The 17,646-nt window shown below is 35.8% G+C and overlaps 1 protein-coding gene across 10 annotated transcripts in view; it reads left to right on the forward strand.

The window, feature by feature from the left end:
• The window catches only part of ANKRD28 (ankyrin repeat domain 28), a 203,291-nt gene that overhangs the window by 111,806 nt on the left and 73,839 nt on the right, over positions 1–17,646 (forward strand). For all 10 annotated transcript variants that reach the window (XM_017881155.1, XM_017881232.1, XM_017881094.1 and 7 more), the window contains 3 exons: positions 4,169–4,239; positions 15,763–15,963; positions 17,499–17,586. In XM_017881155.1, coding sequence (XP_017736644.1) covers positions 4,169–4,239; positions 15,763–15,963; positions 17,499–17,586 — 360 coding nt within the window. The remainder of the gene's footprint in view (positions 1–4,168; positions 4,240–15,762; positions 15,964–17,498; positions 17,587–17,646) is intronic.

Below are 17,646 nucleotides of genomic sequence, written 5' to 3' on the forward strand. Positions count from 1 at the left end.
TCCTAATTACTTTTTTTTTTTCTTTGCACCTGAAACCGACCAAATTCTTGGAATGTTTTCTGTGACGATTCCTTTTCTTTTCTCTTAAATATATCTCATTTTTTGAATAGGTAATATTCAGTTTTGCTTAAAAATTAGTAAATATATACTTTTTTTTTTTTTTTTCAAAAAATAAAAATAAATTTTTTTTTTTTTTTTTTTTTTTTTTTTTTTTTTTTTTTTTTTTTTTTTTTGGAGACATAGTTTCACTCTTTTTGACCAAGCTGGAGTGCAATGGCATGGTCTAGGCTCACTGCAACCTCCACCTCCCGGGTTCAAACAATTCTCCTGCCTCAGCCTCCCGAATAGCTTGGATTACAGTAGCCCGCCACCATGCCAAGCTAATTTTTTTTTGTAATTTTAGTAGAGACAGGGTTTCACCATGTTGGCCAGACTGATCTTGAACTCCTTTCCTCAGGTCAGAGATTCGCCCACCTTGACCTCCCAAAGTACTGGGATTACAGGCGTGAGCCACCGTACCCGGCCAATATATACATATTTAAAGGTACAATATAGAGTAAAGTTGCATTACTACCCTAGTACCTGCCATATGCCCAGTTTTCAATGTGCCCACCATCACCAACACAAACATATAAGCACCCCCTCTTATTAATATCTTAGCATTCCTGTACGGTTTCTTTGTGCATGTTAAGTAAATACAGTAGTTCCCCCTTTTGAAGAGTATGTTCCAAGACCCCCAAGTAGATACCTGAAACCTCAGATAGTACTGAACCCTATATACTATGCACAGGTTTCTTTTTCCCTCTTCAGGATTTCAGGTAGAAGATTTGTTCTTACTGTAGATCCTAGCAACCTCAGCATGATTTGTTTTTTATTGAGAACTTACACCTTTTCATTAAAAGGAAGTATTTTACTGCTTCTTTTGGTATACTCAAATTTCCAGCATCACTACTCTTGCACCTTGGGGCCATTATTAAGTAATGTAAGTGTTACTTGAACCCAAACATTGTGATACCATGATAGTCAATCTGATAATCGAGAGGGTCCCATAAGGAATGGGTGGATAGCATATGCAAGATACGATGGACAAAGGGATGATCCATATCTTGGGTGGATGGAGCAGGATGGTGCCATATTTCATCATGTTACTCATAACAGTGAGAAATTTAAAATTTATGAATTATTTATTTCTGGAATTTTCCACTTAATATTTTCAGGCCATGGTTGATTGGGTAACAAGCTGTGAAAAGTGAAACAAGGGGGTACCATTGTGTGATAAGATAAAATAATTCTCTCTTCCTTTTCTACATAAAAGTAAAGTGTATTAGTCATACAATTACTGCTTTTTTACTTTTTGTTTTCAGATCTTCGTTAGCAAATAGAGAGTCTCCTCAGTTTTTTGTGCCAGCCACCTTCCGTTTTTTGAGACGGTGTCTCACTGTCTTGCCCAGGCTGGAGTACGTGGCACATTCTCAGCTCACTGCAACCTCTTCCTCCCGGGTTCAAGTGATTCCTGCCTCAGCCTCCAAAGTAGCTAGGATTACGGGTGTGCACGAGCCACCACATCTGGCTAATTTTTGTATTTTTAATAGAGACAGGGTTTCACCATGTTGGCCAGGCTGGTCTTGAACTCCTGACTTTAAGGAATCTGCCCACCTTAGCCTCCCAAAAGTGCTAGGATTACAGTCATGAGCCCCCATGCCCTTCTATTCTCCTGCTAAGTAATACTTTGAATCAGACTTCTCAACATCCTTCATGAGACCTCATTTCTTCTTTGCGTTTGTTGATTCAGGATACTGTCTGTACTGGGTGTCTGGGTTGATACCTTTTGGGCCTTACTGCCAGGGCTTTCCTTTCTACTGTGTATAGATAGTATATGCACATAAATATAAACCTGTAGAAAGAGGCACAGTGCTTAAAGAGAACCGTTGAAGTCCTAAGCAGATAAGTGGGAAAACCAAGGACACTAGCTTCTGTGTCACTCCTTCACTATCTCTAGGGTTCCAGCTTCCAGCTGGCAAACATTTCAAATGTGTGTACTTTCTACATTCCGTCTTATACCCAAAACAAACGTTGGCATTACTGTGATTAGGCAGTTTGTGTTGTAACCATCTTGGGTTCCACAGTGCCTGGCAGATAGTTGCCCAAATGTTTATTACATGGGTATGTCATGCTCTCTGGCTGGTTCTTTATTTACTGTCTTCCTTTCTTTCTCCCATAGCCTAACTCTGAGCATTGTTCAAAGCTCTCTAATTGGCTCTTGATTCTTTGTGTCCTCACTGTCACTGCTCACAAAGAACTCGGCTACTCTCAGCATCTCAACTACTACATTTGTGGATGTTTCTTAACACCTTTATTTCATTTTATTTTCTCTCATTTTCAAGGCTTTAAAGTCTACCTCTAACATATCTGCTATTATGTACTAGGTACATTTATTGTATGTTAATTTTTGTAACAAAGTACTATTAAATCTGTTATATAGATGAAGAAACTTGGGTTCAGAGGGATCACACAACTACTTAGGGACCCGGAGCTAGTAAATTGAAAACATTACTTGAAGTCACTGCACTTGATTATTCCCTGATTCCTCACACTCAAAACCTAGAAATAATGTAAGCGTTAGGAAGTGTGAAGCTTTGTTTCTGTTATAGTTGACTCTGATGTTGGGCTGTTTTCTGTACCTGTATTTCATCATTTAGAAACGAGTGATTTAGGATTTGGGATATAAATCTAAGATTGTTTATAGGATAGGATCTATCAGCCAGTTCTATACTTCCAAGAACGAGGGCTGTTTCTTCTCTACTTAAGATATATTAATAGAATTATCCTACATGCATGTGCTGCTTTTATTTTATTAGGATTTAAATACTAAATCAGTGGATTTAATATGGGAGATAAATTATTCTGTCCTCAAATAATGTAAATTTTTTTGTCTTAAAATGTGTTTGCATTCTATTAAGGTTAATTTTTGTCCACTGACTTAATGATTTTTAAACAAGTGTACAAAATTGATTTGTTTAAGAAAATTTCTTTCTTTCTTTCTTTTTTTTTTTTGAGACGGAGTCTCACTCTGTCGCCCGGGCTGGAGCGCAGTGGCCGGATCTCAGCTCACTGCAAGCTCCGCCTCCCGGGTTTATGCCATTCTCCTGCCTCAGCCTCCCGAGTAGCTGGGACTACAGGCGCCCACCACCTCGCCCGGCTAGTTTTTTGCATTTTTTAGTAGAGACGGGGTTTCACCGTGTTAGCCAGGATGGTCTCGATCTCCTGACCTCGTGATCTGCTCGTCTCGGCCGAAAATTTCTTTCTTAAACTTTAGATATAACCTAGAAAGACATGAGTTGGTTCATTTCTTTCTCAATTATTTTTCTAAGTCTATAACCATTGTTTCTATCTTATACAATAACTTTATAGTACTAATGTGTTTTTAATCATGGCTGGAGAACTATTTTGATGTTATCATCTTACCTTATGGCGTGGTATATTCATTAGTAAAGAAATGTAATGAATACTTTAAAATAGTCATTTTATCTCTAAGTATATTCGTATATTCATTTATTTATTTGGTTTTTTTAACACGCATTCTAAAATGGGGTCTGATTTTTACCTTGAATATGCTCTGTATAAAGGTGGCTTTTCTAACCTGTATATAAAATGATGTTTATTTTGTTTTAAACAAAGAAAACTAAGACTTTATTGGATAATTATATCAATTTAAAAGGCTAATTTTGTTTTATATTCTAAGGGTAATTTTATCAGCAGAAAGTATAAAAAATAAAGTTATTTTTCAATTGTCATTTATCCAATTTGGATTATATATAACTACTATTTCAGGAGATTTATTAAAAATATTTTATGTACAATATTTCAATTTATTTTTTTCTTCTTGTTGNGCTCTGGATAAAGGTGGCTTTTCTAACCTGTATATAAAATGATGTTTATTTTGTTTTAAACAAAGAAAACTAAGACTTTATTGGATAATTATATCAATTTAAAAGGCTAATTTTGTTTTATATTCTAAGGGTAATTTTATCAGCAGAAAGTATAAAAAATAAAGTTATTTTCAATTGTCATTTATCCAATTTGGATTATATATAACTACTATTTCAGGAGATTTATTAAAAATATTTTATGTACAATATTTCAATTTATTTTTTTCTTCTTGTTGCAGGAGCTAGAGTTAATGCCAAAGACAGCAAATGGTTGACACCTTTACACAGAGCAGTTGCATCTTGTAGTGAGGTATGACATTTCTCTTAGTAAGTATATTGTATATGAAAACATTAAATAGGCATACCTGTGAATCCATAGTCAAATTCTATGTTTTCGAAAGAAGGAAAAGCTACTGAGATACCTCAGCTGGTCATTTTACTTTAGAATTTGTACAAAACAAGTTAATTGTTTCATTTCTTTTGTTTATAAGGCCTCTTGCAGTCTAAAATAGCAGAGAATAGAAAACCCTACCTCTGTCTCTTCTACAAGAGAGATCATTTTTCTGTCCTACATAACCTTCCTCAGGGTTTTTCTCTACCTGTTTACAATAGTCTGTTACAAAGGTTACACTGATTGTGATCAAGAAATAATCTCATCAATGTATAATAATTAATTGAAATGTTACTTAGCTAAACACTGAAATTAACTTCAAAACCATTACTTGATTGCACATTTTACCAGTTATAAATCTATAACTTCAAAATATTTGAGAGGAATTACAAGGAAGAACAGTTCCTTCTTGTTTACAGCCCTGTATATTGTTTGCTTGTCAAGATAACTGACATTTTAGAAAATGTTCACTATTTGCAAGGTATTTTATATTTTCATATCTTTTAGTCCTGAGGACATCTTTGTGGGCTAGATGTCTTGAGGAAACTATATAGTTAATGATTCATGAAAAACTATTCAGCTATTAAGATGGGACAAAACCTGGATCTTCTTTGTTTTTTTTTGTTTTTTTTTTCTGTTACTTTACTTTATAATGTGTATTCAGTGCTTTTCTAAAATGCATTGTGTCCAAAGCACCTCTTTTACATACTTTATAGTAGTTGTAGCTTGTTGCAAAGCTTAAAAAATAATTTAAAATACAAAAGTATGTGATAGTATAAGTTTATGTTCATCTAGTATTTCTTTAGTTATTCAAATTGTGAGGTTAAGAAAGGAACTCCTAAGTATAGCTACTGGGGACTATCTAGTTTGGGAGGAGGAAAGGGAACTCTAACTAGCGCCTCAGGACAAACTACAGAGCTTCTGTCTCTTGGTCCTTTTTTGTATTCCTCATTGTGAACTACATCTTGAACCCAGAGCAAGAGCTGGGCAAGTGAGGAGTCATAAAGGTGAAATGTGAGTGGGAAGGATTACAAACCCTGTAGTTAACAGAGACAATCTATTAGCTGTAGCCTCCTAGTTAGGAGAAGAAGGGAGGGGACAGTGGGTGCAACTGAACACACAACCTAACTCTGAACTGGGTCCTTGATGTGCTATAGCTTATGAACTTATGGAACTTAGGTTTGGAGATACTGGCTTCAGTTATTACGTGCAACTTTTCAGCTGCGCGATGTTGGGCAAGTCTAGGAATTATAAAAACTAAGACATATTAGCCAAAATACTTTGAATTCTGAAATTCCATTGTAATGTTACTAATTTTGTGGTTAACCCTCCATAAAGATGTTTCTTTAAATAAAAGCAGTTAAAATAAACATTACTGTTATTGGAACATATTAATGTTAGCCGTACCTACACATTTTGTATTAAGACTCTTGGAATTGTGGCTATTAAAATAATGGATTTTTAAGAGATTAAGTCAGAAGAAGGTACAATTTATATATTTGCAGAAGTTGTAAAACAGACCAAAATTACTAAAGAAAAATTAACATTAGAGGAAGACAGCAAATTCTGCCAGAGACTTAATTCCTAATTTTTAAAAACTATGTGCTCAGCCTGAATTTAAGGGCAAGTTGTAGGTTAGAAAGTAAATAATCCTAGTAAGTTTCTTAATTCTACTCTTCAATCAAAAAATTACAAGACAAATCACTAAACAGAAACACAACCAAGAACCCTCAGAGTCTACTTCATTCCCCTGCTACCTCCACTGGAGCAGGGTCTAGTATCCACAGGTGTGGGACCTGAAGACAGATCACATCACAGGACTCTTTACAGACATTGCCCAGTACCAGCCCGAAACCTAGTAGCTCCAGTGGGTGACTAGACCCAGAAGAGGAAAACAATCACTACAGTTTGGCTCTCAGCAGTCCCCATTCCTATGGGAAGTGGGCTAACACCACATCAAGGGAGCACCCTGTGGGACAAAGTAATTTAAACAGTAGTCCTTGAATCCCAGATCTTCCCTCTGACATAGTCCACCCAAGTGAGAAAGAACCAGAAAAACAATTCTGGTAATATGACAAAACAAGGTTATTTAACACGCCCAAAATATACCAGCTTACCAGCAATGGATGCAAACCAAGACAAAATCTATGAATTGCCAGAAAAAGAAGTCAGAAGGTTGATTGTTAAGCTAATTAAGGAGGCACCAGAGAAAGGTGAAGTCCAATTTAAATTAAAAACATAACATAGAATATGAAAGGAAAATTCTTTAGTGAAATAGGTAAAAACAATCACAACTTCTAGAAATCAAGGACACACTTAGAGAAATGCAAAATGCACTGGAAAGTCTCAGCAATAGAATCAAACAAACAGAATAACTGTAGCGCTTGAAGACAAGGCTTTTGAAATTAACCCAATCCATCAAAGACAAAGAAAAAAATTCTTTTTAAATGAACAAAGCCTCCAAGAAGTTTGGGACTGTGTTAAATTTCCAAACCTGAGCATAGTTGGTGTTCCTGAGGAAGAAGAGAAATCTTAAAGTTTAGAAACTATATTTGAGGGAATAATTGAGGAAAACTTTCCCAGCCTTGCAAGAGATCTGGACATACAAATACAAGAAGCTCAAAGAACACCTGGCAAATTCATCACAAAAAGATTATCACCTAGGGACATAATCATCACGTTATCTAAAGTCAAGATGAAGGAAAGAATCTTCAGAGTTATGAGGCAAAAGCATTAGGTAACCTATAAAGGAAATACCTGTCAGATTAACAGCAGATTTCTCAGTAAAACCCTACAAAGCTAGAAGGGATTGGGGTCTATTTTAGCCTCCTTAAAGCAATTATCAGCCAAGAATTTTGTATCCAGTGAAACTAAGCTTCATAAATGAAGGAGGATATACAGTCTTTTCCAGACATACAAATTCTGAGAGAATTCACCACCGCCAAGCCAGCACTACAAGAACTGCTAAAAGGAGCTCTAAATCTTGAAAGAAATTCTTGAAATACTCCGAAATAGAACCTCCTTAAACCATAAATCTTACAAGACCTGAGTAACAATAATACAGGTTTTTTTTTGTTTGTTTGTTTGTTTTGTTTTTGTTTTTAAAAAGGTTTTCAGGCATAACAAATAGCATGAGGAATAGAATAGTACCTCACATCTCAATACTAACATTGAATGTAAATGGCCTAAATGCTCCACTTAAAGAATACAGAATGGAAGAATGGATAAGAATTCACCAACCAAGTTTCTGCTGTCTTCAGTCGACTCACCTAACGTAAGGATTCACAGAAACTTTAGGTAAAGGAGTAGAAAAAGATATTCTATGCAAATGGACACCAAAAATGAGCAAGGATCACTATTTTTATATCAGACAAAACAAACTTTAAAGCAATAGCAGTTAGAAAAAACAAAGAGGGCCATTATATAATGATAAAAGGACTAGTCCAACAGGAAAATATCACAGTTCTAAATATATATGCTCCTAACACTGGAGCTCCCAAACTTGTAAAACAATGACTACTGGATCTAAGAAATGAGATAGCAACACAATAATAGTGGAGGACTTTAATACTCCACTGACATCACTAGACAGATCATCAAAACAGACAGTCAACAAAGAAACAATGGACCTAAACTATACCCTACAACAAATGGACTTGACAGATATTTACAGAATAGTCTACCCAACAACTGCAGAATATGCGTTCTATTCATCAGCACATAAAATGTTCTCCAATATAGACCATATGATAGGCCGCTCATCAAGTCTCAGTAAATTTAATAAAACCTAACATGTATCAAGTATTCTCTCAGACCACAGTGGAATAAAATTGGAAATGAACTCCAAAAGGAAGCCACAAAACCATGCAGACATGGAAATTAAATAACCTCCTGAATGATCATTGGGTCAACAAGGAAATCAAGATGGAAATTGAAAAATTCTTTGAACTGAATGATAATAGTGGCACAACCTATCAAAACCTCTGGGATACAGCAAAAGTAGTGCTAAGAGGAAAGTTCATGGCATTAAATGTCTACATCAAAAAGTCTGAAAGAGCGCAAATAGACAATCTAAGGCCATGCCTCACGGAACTGGAGGAACAAGAACCATCCAAACCCAGCAGAAGAAAAGAAATCATGAACGTCAGTGCAGAACTAAATGAAATTGAAACCAAAATTAAAAAAAAAAAAACTAGAAAGATAAATGAAACAAAAACTGCTTCTTTGAAAAAATAAGTAACATTGATACACCATTAGCAAGATTCACCAAGAAAAGAAGAGACCAGATACGCTCAATTAGAAATGAAATGGGAGATATTACAAATGATAGTACAGAAATATAAAAGATTATCCAAGGCTAATATGAACACCTTTACACGCATAAACTAGAAAACGTAGAGAAGATGGATAAGTTCCTGGAAATATCCAACCTTCCTAGATTAAACTAGGAAGATATAGAATCTCTGAACAGACCAATAACAAGCAGCAAGATTAAAATGATAATTTTTAAATTGCCATCAAATAAAAAGTCCAGGACTGGATAGATTCACAGCTGAATTCTATCAAACATTCAAGGAAGAATTGGTACCAGTCCTATTGATGCTATTCCAAAAGAGGCAATCCTTCCTAAATCGTTTTATGAAGCCAGTGTCACCCTCATACCAAAACCAGGGAAGGACGTAACAACGAAAACTACAGACCAATATCCCTGATGAGCGTAGGTGCAAAAGTCCTCAACAAAATACTAGCAAACCAAATCCAACAGCATATCAAAGAGATAATCCACCATGATCAGGTGGGTTTCATACCAGGGGTGCATGGATGGTGCTGTTAACATACCTAAGTCAGTAAATGTAATACACCACATAAACAGAATTAAAAACAAATATCACATGATCACCTCAATAGATGCAGAAAAAACATTTGATGAAATCCAGCATCCTTTTATGATTAAAACTCTCAGCAACATCAGCATAGAAGGGATATACCTTAAGGTAATAGAAGCTATATGTGACAAACCCACATCCAACATTTTACTGAATGGGAAAACTTGAAAGCATTCCCCCTGAGAACTAGAAAGATGCCCACTTTCACCACTTCTATTCAAAATAGTACTGGAAGTCCTAGCCCGAGACATCAGACATGAGAAAGAAAGAAAGAGCATCCAAATCAGTAAAGAGGAAGTCAAACTGTCACTGTTTGCTGCTGATATGATCGCATGCTTAGAAAACCCTAAAGACTCCTAGAAACCAAAAAGCTCCTAGAACTGGTAAATGGATATAGCAAAGTTTCAGGACACAAAATTAATGTACACAAATCAGTAGTTCTGCTATATACTAACAGCGACCAAGTTGAGCATCAAATCAAGAACTCATTCTCTTTCACAATAGCTACAGAAGAACAGTAAAATAGCTAGGAGTATACCTAACCAAGGAGGTGAAAGACCTCTACAAGGAAGGCTACAAAACACGGCTGAAAGAAGTCATAGACAACATAATTAAAAACACATCCCATACTCATGGATGGGTAGAATCAATGGTGCAGAAATGACCATACTGCCAAAAGCAATCTACAAATTCAGTGCAAGTTCCATCAAAATACCACCATCATTCTTCACAGAATTAGAAAAAAAATTCTGAAATTTATATGGAACCAAAAAGGAACCTGCAGAGCCAAAGCAAGACTAAGCAAAAAGAAAAATTCTGGAGGCATCACATTACCTGACTTCAAACTATACTGCAAGGCCATAGTCACCAAAACAGCATAGTACTGGTATAAAAATAGGCATATAAAGCAATGGAACAGAAATAGAACCCAGAAATAAGGCCAGATACTTAAAACCAACTGATCTTGGACAAAGCAAACAAAAACAGTGGGGAAAGGACACCCTGTTCAACAAATGGTGCTGGGATAGTTGGCAAGCCACATGTAGAAGAATGACACTGTATCGTCATCTCTCACCTTATACAAAAATCAACTCAAGGAGGATCAAATACTTAATCTAAGACCTGAAACCATGGAGATTCTAGAAGATAACATCAGAAAAACGCTTCTAGACAATTGGCTTAGGCAAAGACTTCATGACCAAGAATTCAAAAGCAAATGCAACAAAAACAAAGATAAATAGATGGGACTTAATTAAACTGAAAAGCTTCTGCACAGCAAAAGAAAAACAGCAAAAGCTGGGCGTGGTGGCTCATGCCTGTAATCCCAGCACTTTGGGAGATGGGCAGATCACTTGAGGTCAGGAGTTCAAGACCAGCCTGGCCAACATGGTGAAACCCCATCTACTCAAAATACAAAAATTAGCCAGGCGTAGTTGCACGCGCCTGTAATCCCAGCTACTTGGGAGGCTGAGGCAGGAGAATGACTTGAATCCGGGAGGTGGAGATTGTGGTGAGCCGAGATTGTGCCACTGTACTCCAGCCTGGGCGATAGAGCAAGACTGCATCTCAAAATAAATAAATAAATAAATAAATAAATAAATAAATAAATAAATAAATAAATAAAATAAAGAAAACAATCAGCAGCATTAACACCTCACAGAGTGGGAGAAAATCCTTGCAATCTATACACCTAACAAAGAAGTAATATCCAGAATATACAAGGAACTCAAACAAATCAGCAAGAAAATAAGAAAGAATCCCATCAAAAAGTGGGCTAAGGACATGAATAGACAATTGTCAAAAGAAGATGTACAGAAGGCCAACAAACATGGAAAAATAGTATCACTAATTATCAGGGAAATGTAAATCAAAACCACAAAGCGATACCACCTTAGTCCTGCAAGAATGGCCATAGTCAAAAAAATCAAAAAATAATAGATGTTGGTGTGGATGCAGTGAAAAGAGAACACTTTTTCACTGTCAGTGGGAATGTAAACTAGTACAACCACTATGAAAACAGTGTGGAAATTCCTTAAAGAACTAAATCTACCATTTGATCTAGCAGTCCCACTACATAGGTGTCTATCCAGAGAAAAGAAGTCATTATAAAAAGATACTGGTACACACATGTTTATAGCAGCACAATTTGCAATTGTAAAAATACGGAACCAACCCAAATATGCATCAGTCAACGACTGGATAAAGAAAATATGGTATTGGCCAGGCGCGGTGGCTCACGCCTGGAATCCCAGCAGTTAGGGAGGCTGAGGTGGGCAGATCACCTGAGGTCAGGAGTTCGAGACCATCCTGGCCGACATGGTGAAACCCCATCTCTATGAAAAATACGGGAAAAAAAAAAAATTAGCCAGGTTTGGTGGTGCGTGCCTGTAGTTCCAGCTACTATGGAGGCTGAGGAGGATCCCTTGAACCTGGGAGGCAGACGTGGAGGTGAGCCAAGATCGCGCCATTGTGCTCCAGCCTGGGTGACAAACATGAAACTCCATCTAAAAAAAAGAAAAGAACTAAAATTACAAGGCTGTGTAGTATTGATACTCTTTTGCAGGATTATGAGAAACAGCTATAAAATGTGGCCATTCCGAAAGGATACAACTTCTGTAAACACTGAGTATCATTTTTCTTTTGAAAATAAAGTCTCCTAACTAGTGAAACTGTCAGAAAACCTATTCAGTAGTGTCAAGAGTATCACTTTCACTATCGTTACTTATTTTCATTAAGTCCTGAGAGCAAAAGTAGCTATGCTTATTAAATTTAACAGAAAATATAGCTATGGCCACAGAGAGATGGGTTTTTCACTGATGGCTTTTGGTTTATATTTTTGAAATACCATGAGAGAACTAAACCCTGTGCAAGCTGATTGGAGTGACTGTTTTCTAAATTCTCCTAAGGACAGAATAGCTAGCACAGTGGTAGATGCATAGGAGAGAACTTAATTTAGCACATACAGTACTACCTTAAGTGCTTAATTATCTCACTGAACCTATGTTAAGAGAGACTGCTTCAGGTTAAATATCCCAGACACCCCAACTCTCCTTCAGTGACATAGTTTCCACACTACCTCCTACTAGCTGGCTGTCTCAGTCTGTCTCTACTACTATGGTTTATGACTGTCATTCTCTAAGAGGAGTATGTAGTTCAGTTCTGTGTAAATGCTGCATATTTTTCTGAATAAATGGATATCCGAGTATTAGGAGTTGGGTTTTTGTTTGTTTTTTTGGGGGGAGGGGGTGTGTGTGTATATGTGTGAGTGTGTGTGTTAAAAAAGCCAAATCACACTACTGGAGAGCATACAACTTACATTTTAACCTAATCAGGAATTACATTTTAGGTCTATCAAGATAACTGAGTTTAAATTTTATTATCACATGAGATATTGTGTGGTCTCTCCAAGCTTTGTGTTTATTTGCAAATATGTTAAGCCCTTGTTTTTCCTGTACTTTCCTTCAAATCAATGGTAAGAAATACTAAAAAAGATAGAACCAAAGGGGAAAACTGGTACTGTGAAGCCTCTTTTATACTGACCCCAAGGTAATAATAAATACTCTCTGAGTACAGTTGTTTAACCTTTAGTCATTATCCTATACTTCATAATTCATTTGAATTAATGTCATGGAATGTTTACTTTAAAAAAAATCAAGACACAAGCAGCATTTCTTACACATACTCTGAAAATTTAGAGTTTAGATTACTATGATAATATTTTTTGTTAATAAAATCATCTATGCCCTTGGTTATCCCAACATTATTTTCTGTGTGCTTATGATGATACACTGATAATATGTAGAATTATCCTAGGGTATGAAATCAGGCTCTTTGATTTGTAGTTCTAGAAATTCACCTTTTCTTTTTTAAGGTCTCCAGCCTTTAGGGATTTTCTTCAGTTTTCTCTGATTTTTCAAAGACCACTGCTATTGTGATCTGACATGTATTACTCTGAGTAGGAAATAATGGACTCAGGGTTCACACCTTGATCTGTCTTGATACTGCAGTGTCTTAATTGCTATGTTTATTTTAAAGCCTTATTTAGGTGCCCACTTACCTACGCTCACCTGCTATGAACCAGATTTGTTACTGCTTTTTAGTGAAACAAAAATGTAGAATTGATTTTCCTGTTTATACTAATGGGACATAAGTGTTTCCCAAACTTTCCAGAAGCTTTAATGTTTGTATTGTGAATTCCAGAATGGGAGTGAATAAGGCAAGGCTGACATCTCTAGTATTCTGTGTTTGCCCAGTTTATCCAATTACAAATTGTTCATTTTATTTTAAATTATTTATTATATCCACTAACATACCTACTAACATTTCCCAATATAGTGTTAGTTTTAGATTCCCCAAGTCACAGTGTACTCTTCTCAGAGGTGAGGATCAGGAATCTTGATAGTGTTTATACCTTGTTTTCCATAATTTTGTGAGTGTTCTATATCTATTCTTCTTTCCATATTCCTTTTTAAATTGAAATATAACTTACAATTAAAATGCATGATTTTTTTAGTGTACACCCTTAAGTTTTGCCAAATGTTTTCGCCTGTGTAACCTTTATCCCAGTCAAGATATAGAAGATTTCTGTTACCTGGCAAGTCCCCTCATGTCCCTTTTCAGTCAGTCTTCCCTGTCCCCAGAGGCAGCCAGTGTTCTGATTTCTCTCAGCATAATTTCCGTATTCTAGAACTTTATAAAAATGGAATCATACAATATGTATTCTTGTGTCACGACTTCTCTTCAGCGTTTTTGAGATTTATCCATGTTTCATGCATTATTGGTTCGTTTTCATTGCTGAGGAATATTATAGTACAGATATACTATTTGTTTATCCATTTTTCTATTCATGAACATTTGCATTTCTGGTTTTTGGTGGTTAGGAATAAAACTACTATGAGTATTCTTGGATGGACTTTTTAAAAATTTCTTTTGGATAAATCACTGTTATGGAATTGTGGAGTGATAGGCCTCCATATGTCTTTGATTAGCTGGCTGACTTCCTTCGCAATTTGATAGATAACTGGGCATCTCTTCAGTCTTTTGCCAACCCTATTAAGTACTGGTGCTATTTCCCATGTTTCAAACAGTTCCGACTACTTTTTATTTCAGAGGCCTAGAATGATATGGGTGATTCATGGCTAATAGTATTTTGTTCAGTCTTCCTGGATGCTCTGTATATTTATAGCTATTTTCACTTTCTAACACTTTTCATGTACATTAGTTTATTGTGCTTTATAGCATACTTGAAAAGAGTGGTAGGCAGATGTTATTTCCCCCACCCCCATCTTCTTTGCAGATAAGAACATTTAGGGTTAGTTTTATAGGACTTGAATAGTATGCCTTGTAAATAATAGAATTGACACGAGAACCCATATTCTGTTTTGGTTTTGGTCATTTTCATTTTCATATGTAGTTTGGCATTCATTTACCAAAAAGTAGGATTATCACTGAAAGGAGAAAAATTTTGCTGAGTTTAGTTCTGATTATATTGGTTAATGTTAAGGCCTACTGAATTCCTTGGAATTCTGCCATGAGTCCAATTTATAGAGGTAGTGTTGTGAGCTTTTCCATGCACTTCTGGGAGATAAATCCCTTGGACAGTAGACTCTTAAATTGCCTTAACTTTCTCTCTCAGCAGCACTGCAAAACAACTTTGTATATGTTGTGTCTTTTTTTTTTTTTCTCCATGAAATAGATCCTAGTGATTTTCATTTTGTAAAATATAGCCTGTATAATACATTGAAAATATAATACATTGAGTATGTTTTAATTTTATATATGCAATGTAAAGTAATAAATCTATTACTTAAAATTGTTCAAAGAGCCAGGCATGGCTCTACAACTGGCTCACGTTTGTAATCCCAAAATTTCGGGAGGCCCAGGCAGGAGGATCACTTGAGGCCAGGAGTTTGAGACCAGCCTGGGCAACATAGCAAGACCTTGTCTCTACAAAAAAATTAAAAAATTAGCCAGGCATGGTGGCATGCACCGGTAGTCCTAGCTACTCAGGAAGCTAAGGTGGGAGGATCACTTAAGAATTTGAAGTTACAATGAGCTGTGATTGTTCTACTGCACTCCAGCCTGGGCAACAGAGTGAGATTCTGTCTCTTAAAACCAAAAAACTATTTATTCAAACTATAAATTGTATCTTGTTACCTATAAAATAAGATATAAGAAATGAATGTTTTGAATAATAGTTGTTAGTATTTCTTCTTGCATATTTTGATAGGAATGTTTATGCATTTAATGGTAGGGTAGGGAAAGGGAATATTTGATCTTGATGCATGTTATATGGCTCTGAGTACTCTGAGTATCACCTTTACATTCAAAATGTTTTGTTTCCTTGGGTAAATTCCTACTTGTTTATAGTGAATTCTATGAGAGCTTTTTTATTTTCTTCATATGTAGATTTATACACAATACACAATAAATGTAGATTTATGCACATATATATTTATACACAAACACATGCACACTATATATAGAAATAACTTCTCAAACTCTTACTCATTTGTACTCATTTGTCTTTTGTAACTTTTATCTTCATATGTTTTAGGAAGCAGTTCAGGTACTTTTGAAGCATTCTGCAGATGTTAATGCTCGAGACAAAAATTGGCAAACCCCTTTACATATAGCTGCTGCTAATAAAGCTGTAAAGTGTGCTGAAGCTTTGGTACCTCTTCTGAGTAATGTAAACGTATCTGATCGAGCAGGGAGGACTGCATTACATCATGCAGCTTTCAGTGGACATGGTGAGGTAGGTGGCATTCAGTGATTTTTCTCTTCTTCTGTCCACCCCTTCCCCCCGCCCCAGTTATTAAAGAACTTGCATTTTTGCATAGTAAAAGCATACAGTACTATTTTTCTTTCTCATTTTTGACTAATTTTGCCTCCTTTCATAACTTTCTTAAGTTTAGAAATGTATTTAGTAGGTACTACTTGTGCACAGTCAACCTGGGGTGACCAAGGAGAACACTGCCAACTCTTCTAACAGAACAGGAAAAGTATGTTCTATTATTGTGGGAGGAAAAAATGTGTGAAGACAGAGATATGTTATTGTTCTTCTAGAAGTAGAGTAAATAGCAAAGGAAGGCAGAATTTAGAAAACCTGCTTTTTAGTAGTTTATTAACATTTAATCAAGAGAATTCTTTAGTGACAGAACCATCAAAACAATTTAAGAAAATTGCTATTTAGTTATCTTACACAGCAAATGTTGTCTGTGGCAGGTGTTGTCATAGCAAAGGTTGGAGTTTATGTGTATGCTGAAGATTTGTAGAAGGTAACAGAAGAACCTTTGAAGCCAACTTGTCTAGTCTTTCATTTTTGTTGCAGGGATAGAAGCTCATAGGTAAAGTAATATTCCCAAGATTCTGTGGCTGGGAGCTAGTGGCTATCATGTCTTTTTCAAAGTAGTTCCCACTTATCTACAGAGGATATATTCCTGGACCCCCTATGGATGCCTGAAACGTTGGATGGTACCAAACCCTATAGATACTATGTTTTTTTTCTATACATACCAATGATAAAATTTAGTTTATAATTTAGGCACAGTAAGAGATAATGATAAAGTGGAACAATTTTAATACAAGTTACATGAGTGTAGTTTGTCCCTCAAAATGTCCCACTAACTGCAGTGTAGTCACTTATTTTCAGACTATGGTTGATGACAGGTAATTGAATGCAGAAAGCGAAACTGCAGATAAGGGGAGACTACTGTACTTCTCTGATTTTGCAATATAAAGAATCCTTGCCTCTACTGCAGTTAAGGTTATAGATGTATCCCTATTTGAAATCTGCAGTAGCCTTCCAGTGGAGAAATTATCATAAATATGGTTAGTTGCAGTTACTATTTTTGGTACACACAGACTATGCAGTGACCTTCAGGTCTAATTATGTTGTAGGCACTATGTTTGTGTTTGAATTAAGTTTAAGACATTTCTAGAATGAGAATGCACTTTTAACATTTTGGACTATGAATAGGAACAAAACCTCTTATTAAATATTCAGCCTTAGACTTTCCAGATTTGTATTTAGTTCGTAAAATACCAAGGTGCAAAGTGGCATCCTAAAAAGGTACTGATGCCTGACTTCAGTAGTACCCACAGTTAACCATTTTTTCATACATTGTCCTGTTATGTTAAATGACCTTCAGTATTTAGTCTAGCTCCTTCTGTTCAGCAACTGCAGAAATGTAGTGCCAGAGAAATTGAGATAAGTAACTGTCACAAATGTACACTTATAGACAGTTGTGCTTCACAATTTTGATGACACCATGTTTACTTTTATTCCAGATGGTCAAACTACTCTTGTCTAGAGGTGCCAATATCAATGCTTTTGACAAGAAAGATAGGCGTGCTATCCATTGGGCAGCATATATGGGTATGTACTTTTTTAATTTAGTTTTTGGTATTATAGATTTAGAAAAGTTGTACATTTCAA

Source organism: Rhinopithecus bieti, unplaced genomic scaffold, assembly GCF_001698545.2.
Source record: "Rhinopithecus bieti isolate Rb0 unplaced genomic scaffold, ASM169854v2 scaffold_12, whole genome shotgun sequence".
Lineage (NCBI taxonomy): Eukaryota > Metazoa > Chordata > Mammalia > Primates > Cercopithecidae > Rhinopithecus > Rhinopithecus bieti.